At 44.1% G+C, this 13,358-nt stretch overlaps 1 protein-coding gene across 3 annotated transcripts in view; it reads left to right on the top strand.

Annotated features, from left to right (window-relative positions):
• The window catches only part of FAM222B (family with sequence similarity 222 member B), a 74,952-nt gene that overhangs the window by 57,127 nt on the left and 4,467 nt on the right, over positions 1 to 13,358 (top strand). For 2 of the 3 annotated variants that reach the window (XM_037495255.2, XM_054689839.1), the window contains exon 2: positions 6,949 to 7,070. In XM_037495255.2, the coding sequence (XP_037351152.1) occupies positions 6,989 to 7,070 (82 nt within the window). In that variant the 5' untranslated portion in view covers positions 6,949 to 6,988. Of the gene's footprint in view, positions 1 to 6,948; positions 7,071 to 13,358 lie in introns of those variants that run through there. The other variant, XM_037495256.2, reaches the window with a different exon arrangement.

Here is a 13,358-nt window from a genome sequence, read left to right as displayed (position 1 = left end):
CTGCTGCTCCCCTCAGCAGTGTATTTCAGTCAGTCTGCCTGTTCTGTTCCCTACTCTGTCTCTGGTGGGTCCTCTCACCCCTCCCCACACACACACACCTCTGGCCTGTACCCCAGCTCTTGTATGCATAAATAAATTTTTAAAAAATTCTAGCACATTTGTTAGATTTTATTTAATCTGGATAATTTGAAACTTTCTGATTCACTGCTAGTTTACAAAGGGTATCACAAAAGGTGGTAAAGATTTAATATTTGTGCTTCATCTAAAGGAAGCAGTTTCTTCTTGTTTCTTGTTCTCACTGTCTTGCTGGGTATAGTCCTGGGTACTAAGGAGTAAAACTGCCCAGTCTGATAGCTCTGCTTTTGATTATAAATGTGGTTAAATACAGAGGTCAGCTTACCTACTTAAGATGGAAGATGGTTCAGCTTCTTAAGTTAGAGTGATCTATCCTGATAGTACTTTGCAAACACAAATCTGTCACATACCGTAATGAAAAATTTCAAGTTCTGTTTAGCTTCATACAGCAAACACAGTCTACATTTTTACATTTTTAGAAGCACTAATTCTGCTTAATGAGGATTAAAGTACAGAAATCAAATGATACTTTCAATACAGTGCAAAAGTATCTAGACTTCTTTTTTTTAAGCACCCAGTCATTTTTTAAATCTCCTCTGGGAGCAGGGTAGGGGGGGCAAAACAGGAGTGGTGAACACAAAGGAATATGGTGATGGTTTATGGGTGATACAGTGGTGGCAGAACTATGGGTACTACAATGATATAAGAAAAAAATAAATAGGGCCTCCCTGATGGTGTAGGGGTAAGGTCTCAGCGCTGTCAAGCTATTGCCAGCCACTGTGGCCTGACTTCGATGCCCAGCCAGGGAGCTTACCCATGTGGCACAGCAGACCTCTCCTGTCTTGCCGCTGCTCCCCTCAATGGTGTATTTCAGTAGATCTGCCTGCTCCACTCCCCATTCTGTCTCTGGTGAATCTGGCTTATATCTCAGTTCTTCTACACATATAGAAATTAAATATTAAATAAAAAGTGAGAAAGAAAATCTCTGTCTTCTCACTCTTAAAGTGAAGATACCTGTACACTTAACATGCACAAGCATTTTTGGGCACCTGTGTTAGCCCTTTTTCAAGGACATAAGTTCCAGAGCCTGGGATTAAAGTCTCTATTCTTCAGAAATGCAAACAAGTAATATTTATTGAATATCTATTGTGAATAATCTTGTTCTTGACTCTGTAACTTGGAAGGATAAATAAAAGACAGACTCTAGTCTTAGGAAGTTCACACCCAACTTGAAAGGTTAGATTGTCCAGGTGGAGGGAAGGTTTGGGAAAAACCATCTTTGCTAAAGAAAGCACTGGCAGAGAAAGTATTTACAGCATAGATAGTTCTGGGCTTTCAACAGAGTCAATCCGGAGTGAACATCCATCTCTTATCTCCTGCTCTTTCTCCCAGTCTAGAGTTGTGAGGTTACAATTGCAAGTGACTTTTTTTTTTTTTTAAATAGAGGCATGTTTTTTATTTATTTATTTGTTTGTTTGTTTGTTTGTTTTGTTTATACATGCACTGGGTACAGTCAGAAGCGCGGGAGGGTGAGAGAATTCACCAGAGCCAGAGCGGGGAGCAGGCAGAAGGACCAAAGTACACTGCTGAGGGGAGCAGCGGGCGGCAGGAGAGGTCTGCGCGCCATGTGGGACCCTCCTCTGGTGGCTGGGGAGCAACCGGGGATCGAACTGGTGCCGCAGAGGCCGCGGGCAGCTTCGCAACCCAGCGCTCAACCGCTGCGCCACCGGGGAGGCCCGCAAGTGACTTTTTGTTCTCCGCTGGATTAAAGAGAAGAAAGATGCTTTTATGCAATGACTGAACTTTATTCAGGTTGGGTAAATAGTGAGAAATAAAATTTAGTTGAAGGTTCATAGTTATCTAGACTGACAAATTTACCTGTTGAATAGATTGTCTCATTGTAACAGACCAGAAAGTTGACTGATTTTGCAGTCTGATAAACATGTAGTTTCTATCATCTTTGTCCCTGTTTATTTTTCTCAGAGCAGTATTTTGTGTTTCCCTTAGGTTTTAAGCTAATTTGTTGGACCCCAAAGATAAAGGAACAGGGAGCAATAGGATATCACCCCCTCTTATCAAAAAGCAGTCTTTAGAATGGCCTTTAGTTCATGGATGAAAAGGCTTAATCAGAGATCATGATGACTCGTAATTAATGCATTTTCTCACTGTTAATCATATTCTTTATAGATGCACATACTCAGGGTTTTCATTGTTGAATGTATTTTAGAAAACAGAGTCAAATAACAGGGGTTATAACATTTTCTCTACCTCACGTCAGACATGACATTGCTCTCAATTTCTCTTGTTAATTGAAGTCCATAAAATGGGAGATTTAAAATTTCGAACCATAGAATCCTCCCTGGTGGCCTAGGGATTAAGCTTCAGTACTACCACTGGGAAGGCCCTCCTTGGTGAGCTAACCTACAGGGTGCAGCAGACCTCTCCTGTCTCACCCACTGCTCCCCTCAGCAGTGTATTTAAGTAGATCTGCCTGTTCTGTTCCCCACTCTGTCTCTGGTGAATCCCCCCCTCCCCCCACAAACACCCCCAGCACCTCTGGCCTATACCCCAGTTCTTCTATGCAAAAATAAATAAATAAATCTTTAAAAATAATACTTTTTTTCAACCAGAGCATGAATCTGAAATTGAACTAGTCAGTCTTTTTTTGGGTGGGGGTGGGTTGAATGTTTTCTCCTTTTTTTTTTTTTTAAGATTTATCTATCTATCTATCTATCTATCTATCTATCTATCTATCTATCTATCTATCTATCTATTTATTTATTTATACAAGAACTGGGGTACAGGCCAGATGCGCGAGAGGGTGAGAGGACTCACCAGAGACAGAGCAGGGACCAGAACAGGCAGACTGATGAAATACACTGCTGAGGGGAGCCGTGGGTGAGACAGGAATGGTCTGCCATGCCGTGTGGGACCCTCGCCAGCCGGCCGGCTGGGATCAAACCAGTGATGTTGAGGCTGCGGACAGCTTCACCACACTGGACAGCTTCACAGCACTGTGCTCAACCTCCTGTGCCACCAGGGGAGACCCAAATGTTTTCTTTTTTGAAGGTAGGGGGTTGAAGACCAGGAAAGGAGAACAGAGCAGGAGAGAAACTGGCCAAGTACTGGAAGGTACTACTAGATTGTGGGTGGTGAGACTCTGCTTGGATCACATTATCCCACCCCCGCCCTCCAAGAAAAAATTCCTTTGCTTGCACTTCCCTCCCTCTCTTTTTCCCACCAAAAGGAGTCTTCCTCTTTTCCTTTTTCCTTTTCAGTGGCCTTAAGCATAAGCAGAGACAAGCAGCCCAAACACATCTGAGGTCTTACTGGTGCAAATCTTCCCTAAGGCAGAGATAGTTCTTTTACATATGCCATCCAGGACAGCAGAGTGTGACATCACAACTCTAATAAAGCCCCTGTCAGTCTTAGAGGCTCCCCTGCTCCCCCCACCCCCACACACAGATGAAGGTACTTCTGAATTTTCCCACTAGAGACAAGGGTTTTGTTCCCTAATTAGAGGTAGTCTGGGAAATGCTAGCACTTGTGAGAATGCCCCAGCAGTATTGAACACCTTAGTTCTGTGACTACTATGATACTGTAGTCCCCTTTCTTAGGGAGCGAACCAACTGGTGGTAGGAAAGCTGGCTGAGAGCTCACAGAAAGGCTCTGCCAAGGAGATTTTTTTTTTTTTTTTCTTTTTCTGTGATGACTGCAGCTCACTTGGCCTGAGCTCCAGGTTCCTTGGTTCTGTTCAGAAGTCAGCCCTTTCAGAAGGTAGTACTAGTGTTGATTTCTGGGTGTAATTGTGCTTCTGAAAATATCAGCTATGAATTATATTGGAATTTATGTTTAAGAAAAAGCCAGATGGTGATCAAAATGTGTGGGTGGTTTGGAAATTTTTAAATAAAAGGCCTATCTATGCTCAGCTGCCAGGCCTGAGTCTGGAGTGCTTTCTACTGTGCATCTCTGCTTTCTAGAATGGGTTGTGGAGGGTAGTTGCTTCCTTCTTTTTTCATCACAACCCCTGTGACCTTGGGATAGTCCAAGTCCATTCCATGCCATCACTATGCTAACAGAATCTGATTCCTTGACTTCAGTGAAACTGATAAAAGGACTCGAAATGGTCCTTGTTACTGGAGGCAGTCTTTTAGAAAGGAAGGCAGATGGGATCCCTCAACTCTTAAAGAAAGGGTCACAAATTAAGAGGCTGTGCTCTTAGCAGCCCAGATGATGCCAGTGAGTATTTAAGACTTGCTGAGTAGTTATTATTGGGGACATAATCATGGAGGACCCCATATATCTCTGTTGCCCATTCCAGCACAAACTAAAAACTGACTTTTTGGAATCTCTACAGAAGTCACCTTTATTTTTGTTCTTTTGTACACTGTGAATAAATCCATTATGTCTCTTTGCCACCACAGCTTAACTGGTTTGATTCTCTTCTGTTCTTCCTATTGGAAGTCGTAGTCTGGTTTGAGCGGCAGTTTGTTAATAATCCATGCTTAGCACTCAAGCCCCACTCCCACCCCTCTCTTCTTTGTTGCAGATATCAAGGTGTAATAGGTTTATCAGAGATTAAGGTGACCATTCATAGACTGGTTACTTCCCGTAAGCGCAAAGGGAGGGTTTCTGCAAGAGGTTTCTGCAAGACTGCGGAGCGACTGTTCTTTGTATAGCTGTCACCACAGCATCTCAGCGGTCCACATGGAGTAAAGGCCCTGAGGTGGGAATGTGCTTTGCTCATTGAAGGAGCTGCAAGGAAGCCATTGTGACTGGAAATAGAGTCAGCTAGAAGGGCAGGGGAGGTTAGAAGGTGAGGTCAGAGAGATAATACTAACAGATCACAGAAGACCTACAGGGCATGTTAAGATTTTGTATTTTATTCCAAGTGAAATAGTAAGTCATTGCAGATTTTTGAGCTGATACAACTCCCAACTTAAAAAAAAAAATTACTCTGGCTGCTGTGTGGTGAATAAATAGATTGTGTGATAGGGACAAAGGAGAGACAGAGGGACCATTTAGAAAACTGTTGTTATAATTCAGGGTAGAGATGATGAGATGACAAATGAAATTATTACCTATCTCCAAGAAAGGCTAGAAGACCTAATTAAGAAAACATTGCTAAATGCCCTCATATAGGCAACTTCATATTAGGCTCCAGTATTTGTTAATTCCCATTCTTCCCTTGGAGTTTGCTCTCAGCCCTAAGGGAGAGGTTATAGAACAGAGATCAACACTTACAGGGACACCGGTTGTGAGCAATCGTATCTCAGCCATTTGACCCCAACAGAAGACTTTTTATTTCTTGAGGCACTGCAGTTGGCACACTGTGTCCATTCTGTTATCCCACCCACCAGAGAACTAAAAGGACTGAATCTGTGCCAGGACTCTTGGGCAGCTCTGTTCTCATTGAGGCATTCAATCTTCTTTCTTTCTGTAGTTGCTGTCTTAGACACAGTTTGAGCAGCCTCTTTTACAAAGTATCTTTTCAGCTACCCGGCCTTGCAAGCTGGAGTTAGCTCCCTGATACTCATCTTGACAAGGTAGTTTCACATACCTGAGAGGGCCCTCTAAGAGAAGTAAAGAGGTTTTGTGGTCTTTAACATTTGAGCTTTTTCCTCATTCTTTTGCTGTGATCAAAAGCATTCTGTGATTTATGCAGAATGGTGATTTCTGGCTTTTGCAGTATGGTGAAAAAATTTTATATATTTTACTACATCATTCTTGTTTGAGAAAAGCTTGGTCCTTGGTACACAAGAAACTGCATTGTTGACAATGGTTTTCTTCCCTCCAGAAGGTTACATCAATGTCAGCTTGCTTGGGCTATACATGTCTTGTTGGTAAACATCACTGATGAAACCATGGCACCTTGCCGTAATGTCAGGCAGAATTGCCTGCTCAAAGAGAGCTGCAGTAGCCCACTGCCTTCTTGATTTGTTCTGGGAGCAGTACAGTATATTTTTCCCTTGGGGGGGGGGCAGGAGTCCTAATTGTGTGATAGGCAATAGGAAAGGTGAGTCCCAGAGACTTACAGGCAGAATTTGCTTTAATAGTGATTAATTGTGCCACCTTTGCTTTGCTCCTTCTTCCTTGTAAAAGTTCAGATTACTGGGTCACAAATTGGACTTGGGTGTCTTTGCAATTCATGTACGGTTCTTCTTGTACTGGTTGGACTGCCCCCACCCCCAACCAGGGCTGTAAATATATAGAATAAGCCAGACTCTGTGAGGGCCAGCTCTCTTTAGGAACACTGTTCTATTTTCAAAGAGAAATCATCTTTCCTTTTACCTCAGTTAGAACGTGCTCTAGCCTTTCTGCTCCTGCCTTAGCTGGGGCAGATATGAGAGCCAGCATTGCGTTTCTCTGGCAGGAGCGTTGGCCTCACCCAGGAGCAGTAGGGAGAGGTCATCTGCAGGAAGCACAAATGCCAGATGAGTGCCTTTCTTAGTTGGAGCATTAAAAACTTTGCGGATGCACCTATATTTTTCTTTATCTTTTTTTTTAAAAAGAATTATTTATTTATACAAGAACCGGGGTACAGGCCAGATGCGCGGGAGGGTGAGAGGATCCACCAGAGACAGAGCAGGGAACAGAACAGGCAGACTGATGAAATACACTGCTGAGGGGAGCAGCGGGCGCAACAGGAGAGGTCTGCTTCACCATGAGGGACCCTCGCTGGCAGGCTGGGATCCAACTGTGCTGCAGAGGCTGCAGACAGCTTCACAGTGCGGTGCTCAACTGCCTGCGCCACCAGGGGAGGCCCTGCACCTATATTTTTCATAATCTGAAGTGCCTGGTATCTTCCTTGATGGAGTGAGTTGCCTTGTGTTCCATGACCTTTATTTTTTTCCTTTCCTTGGTTCATTACAGTGTGAGTGACTGCCCCATGTTGTGTTGATGCCGGTCTGCCATGCTAGCCTGTCTGCCAGGGCCAGGTGACCTGTCCTTTCAGCTTCTTTCTCACACGCAGATGAACACTGGACTTCAGAAATGTAAGTAATCTGAATCCCAGGGAAGGGTGATCTATCTCTTATTTCATACCTACTTTTGGGCTACCCCAGAGGCAGGTCTGGGGTACATTGACTGTGAGCTTTGGTACTTCCAAGATATTTTTCAGTACAGCAAGAAAGCAACTGCAAAACCTGCTAGCAATGGGATCTTGTAATCAGAGAGATCCTCTTAAATTGTAGAATTCCCCAGAGTGTATCATCTTAATTTTAATTGTTACTGACAGCAACAGTTTTAATTGTTACTGACGGTAACAAAGCTATAAAGAGCTTTACAGGATATACATATCCTTTTGAAAAGTGTGTGTTTGAAGCCCCATGAGGAATTGAATGAAAACTCAGTCTAGATTACATACTGTATCTCAAACAAACTATTTACACTGTTTTGTTGTTTTGAACTCTCTGAGCACTCTACCATGGAAACAGACAGTTCCCTTTGGCTTTGCTGTCTGCCTTCTAAGCCAGTGACTTGAGTTCATAGACAGTAAAGAAGCTTCCGCCTCCAAAATGGATGGAGAGCTAGCCTTCTTAGCCTCTGGGTGTATTCCCATTAATATATTTTCCACAAGAGCGAGCTTTTTTTTTTTTTTAAAGATAGATAGATTTATTTATTTTTATATACATACATACATACATACATACAAGCACTAGGTACAGTCAGAAGCGTGGGAGGGTGAGAGAATTCACCAGAGCAGGGAACAGAACAGGCAGACCAACGAAATACACTGCTGAGGGGAGCAGCAGGCGAGACAGGGAGAGGTCATCTGCGCCGCGTAGGACCCTTGCTGGTGGCCGGGTATTGAACTGGCGCTGCAGAGGCTGCGGACAGCTTCGCAGCCCAGCACTCAACTGCTGTGCCACCAGGGGAGGCCCAAGATTGAGCTTTTGAGAATGGATAGATCCCTGTCGTCAACTGCTGGAACTGAGACTTTATGCTTCATGTTTTCCCAAATTCCTACCTTCTGTCCCTGTACTACATCTTGTGTAAGGAAAAGATCTGGTTGTTGGCTCATTACCATATACACATCTTCACATGTAAGAATAGTACTAAATTTGGAATAGATCTTCCCTTCAGAGCAAAAAGGGGAATTCAATGAGGCATCTAAGCTTACCCCTCAATAGAAGTGGTGCTTTAGCACCTTGCCCGAATCCTTTGAGACAGGGGTTGACAAACTTTTCTGTAAAGTGCCAGATAGCAAATATTTATTTATTTATTTTGTAAAAGAACAGGGGTGTAGGCCAGAGGTGCAGGGGGTGAGAGGATTCACCAGAGACAGGGTGGGGAGCAGAACAGGTAGATTGACTGAAATACACTGCTGAGGGGAGCAGTGGGCGAGGCAGGAAAGGTCTGTTGCACCGTGTGTGGGTTAGCTCCTTGGCCAGGGTTGGAACTCAGTCTATGGCACTGATAGCGCAGAGACTTAACCCCTAGGCCACCAGGGAGGCCCCAGATGGCAAATATTTTAAGCTTTTTTAGCCATATGGTCTATTACATTGACTCAGCTCTGCTGTAGTTGGACAAAGAGAGATTAGGCCATAAGTAAACATGGGAGTGTAGCTGTGTTCCAGTAAAACTTTTCACAAAAACCCAGCAGCTGAATTTTGTCCCACAGGCTATAGTCTGCTGACCCCTGTTCTTTCACATTTCTTCAGAAGCTAAAAATGGTCTAATCTCTTGGCTTTCTTTGAATGAGAGTAAGACTCAGAGATGACTAGTTCTAAATTTGGCCAGTGATTCCAACTTGCATAATGATAAAGCTGACAGCAATCTTTCTGTAGCTGCTTGGTACAAATAGGCAAGCTGGGTATATCAGCTTTCTCCACAGCCTTTCCCTTAATAAATGGTGGTGGCTTGGTGAAGTTGTATGTGCTCCCTGGCCACCCAAATCTACACGCTAACTGCATTCTGACTGGCTCTGGACTTCCAGGTTACTGTAAGCTTCTAAGTATACTCAAGAGGAAGTATACTTGGAAGCATACAATAAGCTGACATAAAGCAGCTCACTTTTTTCTAACACAGTCTCCTTAACATAAGCTGACAGCTTTACCTAAGATGGAATCTCAAGGGCAGAGGAAAGGGAAATTTTTCACAGCTTTATCTTGGCTTCTGACTTTGGGTCTCCACTCCTTTCTCCCCAAAGCAGCCCCCAAGTATCCTCTGCTACCACTGTCTCAAATCTGTATTCAAGAATTAGAATCTGGGGCCTCCCTGGTGGCACAAGGGGTTTAAGATGCAACCTCTGAAGCTCTCTGTAGCCACTGCAGCACAGGTTTGATCCCCGGCCAGGGGCGTGACCCACATGGCATAGCAGACCTCTTCTCACTCACCCGCTGCTTTGCTCAGCAGTGTATTTCAGTCAATTTGCCTGTTCTGTTCCCCACTCTGTCTCTGGTGAATCCCGTCACTCCCCTACACCTCTGGCCTGTACCCAACTTCTTGTATGCATAAATCAATCAATCAAAAAAAAAAAAAGAATTAGAATTTGTCTTCCCTAGTTTCAGACCCTCCTGTCTGTTTGGGGAACGCTATATTTGAATCCCTTCCACTCTTACTGCCATCCTTAACTACACCCAACCTTTTTGGAGGAGAAACTACCCACTTATGTTTTTAAGCTTGCTTGCTTTTCTGCTCTTCCAGAATGTGATAAGGAAGGAAAAAATACTGTCACGTGACTCATAGGTATTGTCATAATTTATAGTTGAGGTGAGGTGGAGTATAAGCAGTTTCCTTTGGGAGGGCCCAGGCCAATATAGACCTTAAAACCAGTTTTGTGACTGCTATTCAGCCTTTACCTACTAAAGGGTCATCCTCAGAGGTGTCTTACAGGTTACTGGAAGTGCAAAGCATGTTATCTGGTAGGCATGAGAAGGGTGCAGAGATGTTTATAGCTTAATTTGCTGTATATTTTAAGAGGAAGGAGGGGAAGTCAGGAGATAGTTGTGCAGCTTCTTGGTATATCATTCGCCACAAGGCAGCCTGGACTAGAGAGCATCTTGGCTTTGGGTGGGTCCTGCGCATCCACAGGTGACGTTAGGTGGGTGCCCTTCTGAAGCCAGATTTGTAGATTGTATATTCCAGCGTCACTTGTTTTGAGACATCATCCTCAGTTATTTTGGAACTCTGTACTTGCAAAATCAATTTTCCTCTGACCCTTCATCTCACAATCCCCCAGAAAATGTATTTTTGAATATTTTTTTCTTCATTAGCCCCAAGCCTTCTGTTCCTATTTCCCTAGTTCGTTGTCAGGTATATAGTAGTGAATATTTCTGGGTGAGTGACTGAAATTACCAAACATCCTTCGTCTTCAAACCATCTTTCACATAATAATTTTGACTTGCTTCATGATAGAGTCTCAGGGCCTGGGACAAGTGTCAAAATTACCCTCTTTTAGGCCATGTTCACCAAGTTTCCCTGCCAGGTCACTGACCGCCTGGTGAAGACCCAAAAAACAGTCTCTGTGCAGAGAGCCTAGGCTTCAGCCATGGCCACCACATAATTTTTATACCAGAAAAGAAAGTAAATTATGCCTGTTCAAAAAAAAAAAAATTAACTTCTTTTACTGCTTCTTTGTATAACTATCTGCCCCCTAGTGGAAGGGCCTGGAAATGGTGAATTGGCCCGCTCACTGGATAAACTCAGAAATAAGGGATTGAGGTATGAAAGTGTGAGAAAAACATAGCTGTTTTTTAAGGGTTGGACGTAACTCTGGTATGTGAGGTGGGTGGTGTTAGATTCCCAGAATGTGATCTTTTGTCTAGTATACTCATCTCATCCTTGGGATTCTTCCTTAACAAATATACTGTAGCCTTGTGTCCACTGTCACCTCCCTTTGATTATGATTCCTTTGACTGCCCTCATGTCAGTGTCGGTGGAGTGTCCCTTCCATAATCCAGAATGAGGCCAAGCTACTACTCTTGCTTTGGAAGAAAAACCAATGTGATAGTTGGTGTTGACTTGGAACAAAGAAACTGTTACTCAGCATACCACTTTATTGCTCTTGTTTGGCCTTCAAGTAGAGAAGCCCACCAGTATGGGGGAAATCCCAGGGTCAGACCTGATTTCCTATCTGAACTAAAACCAATAGCTTTGGACTTGGTACCTATACTGAGTAGATACCGAGTATTCACTACAAATCTGTTCTAGGCAAGGCGCTGGCCTATGTTAGGAGCGTTAACATGATTTTGACCAATCACATACACCTAAGTACAGTGACTGACCAGAGCAACTTCTAGCAGGAATTCTAGCGCTTTGAGTTTAGGGACTGTTTCTCAGTGATCCCAGGATTTGTTTGTGTTTTTTCCTTGTTTAGGAGAATGTAAAAAGGGTCAGAAAATGGGGCTTTCCTGGTGGTGCAAGGGGTTAAGTCTCAGCACTATGAAGCTATCAGCAGCCACTGCAGCATGAGTTCGATCCCTGGCCAGGTAGCTACCCACATGGCTCAGCAGACCTCTCCTGTCTTGCCCGCTGTCTCACCTGTTCTCCCCACTCTGTCTCTAGTGAATCTCTCTCTCTCTCTCTCTCTCTCTCTCTCTCACTCACACACACACACACACCTGCACTTCTGGCCTATACCCCAGTTCTTGTATGCATAAATAAATAAATCTTTTTAAAAAAAAAAAAAGGTTGGGGCCTCTCTGGTGGCACAGGGGTTAAAGACAGCGCTATCAAGCTATTGCCAGCCACTGCAGCATGAGTTCTATCCCCCGGGCTAGCAGGGAGCAACCCACATGGCTCAGCAGACCTCTCCGGCTTTGCCCACTGCTCCCCTCAGCAGTGTGTTTCAGTAAATCTGCCTGTTCTGCTCCCCACTCTCTGGTGAATCCTCTCACTCCCCACATCTCTGACTTACACCCCAGTTCTCGTATGCATAAATAAATAAATCTTAAAAAGAAAAAAGGTCAGAAAACTACCCCACTTTATATAGATTTTATCCTTTCAGTATCTTCCTGGAATCAGGCATCTTATAAACATTCATTTATGGGTGGAGCATCTGTTCTATACTCAGTAAATGAAGCAGATCCTTAAATATGATGGAGCCCTACGAAGTTCAAGGCACTGTACCAGTATTTGAAACCACAAACCCTTTTCCTTTTTTTCTCTAGCTAAGCTCTATGTTGAGCGTGGGACCAATCTCGCTGCCCCTCCTGACTTGAGCTTTCATTACTGCTTCCAAGAGTAGCTGTCTCTAAGGAGTTGATGCCAGCTAAACAGCAAAATGAAGGCAGCTGTGCCCTTTTCCTTCTAGCACACTCATTAGGCCACTTCTGTTCCAGTTGATGCCCAGTGACATGACTTTGAATGGGGTCCCCTTTGGGCCAAGCCAGCTGAGGCCACAAGTCTGGCATTCAGTTCCGATTAGTCCTTGGTCTGTCCCGGCTGCCTTCTGCACAGGGAGGAAGTAGGGAGGGAGTCTGCTAGCTGAGCCTGGGCTCCGAACCAAGCCCCTTTCCTTCTGCTTTGGGAAGTTCATGTGTACTTAGTCAGCAAGCCTTTATTAAGCACCTTCTGTGTATACTTAGGGGAGAGCCTTCCTCAGAGAAAGGGAAAACAGAGCAGAGACCCCTTTCAGGAGCCTGGCATCCTTAAAGAGCTCTTGTTCTCTGAACCTTTTCCTTTTTGACTGGAAACACGACATCCGCTGGAGCCCCCTGATGGGAGGCAACTGGAGATGGGAACAAAGAAACTGTTAACATTAATGAGGCACATTGAGTGGGTATTTCCATAGTCTCCAAAGGAAGACAGGTTTTTCCTCTTTCATTTCGGAAAGTTGACAGCTGACAAGGGCCAAATACAGACTATTTTTGGCTCTCGGGACTTAAAGATTCTCTGAATCCTTTCTTCTTAATTCCCTCCCTGCTGCCCTGTCATTATTGTCACCCTCACATGGCAATAAATAAAGCCTTTTGATCTTCACCCAGTCAGGCATAAAGTAAGCGATAAATAAAAGTGAACTTGTGACATGGGGAGTGATATTAGCATCTTAATCCTGTGCTCCTGAAAAAAAGCACCCTGTCTACTGTGCCAGGGTGCCCACCCAATAGGCATGGTGCCCCAGCTGCCAAGGCAAAATAGAAAGTGTCACTGCCCCTGCAGACTGCAGAGTGGTCAACTCTGGGTACCCTCTTTACCAGAGGGCCATGACAAGCACTTCTGCATAGATCCCTCAACCCCCAGGCCAACACAATCTGATAGAAACTTGGAGAAACTGTTCCATGCAGAGGAAGAAGAGCTCTTGATTATCTCTGAGAATTGACTGAGCTCAGCTCTTATAG

Source organism: Talpa occidentalis, unplaced genomic scaffold (assembly GCF_014898055.3).
Source record: "Talpa occidentalis isolate TD23 unplaced genomic scaffold, MPIMG_talOcc4v2.1 talOcc4.7, whole genome shotgun sequence".
NCBI lineage: Eukaryota > Metazoa > Chordata > Mammalia > Eulipotyphla > Talpidae > Talpa > Talpa occidentalis.
This window is presented reverse-complemented; position numbering and strand designations above follow the sequence as displayed.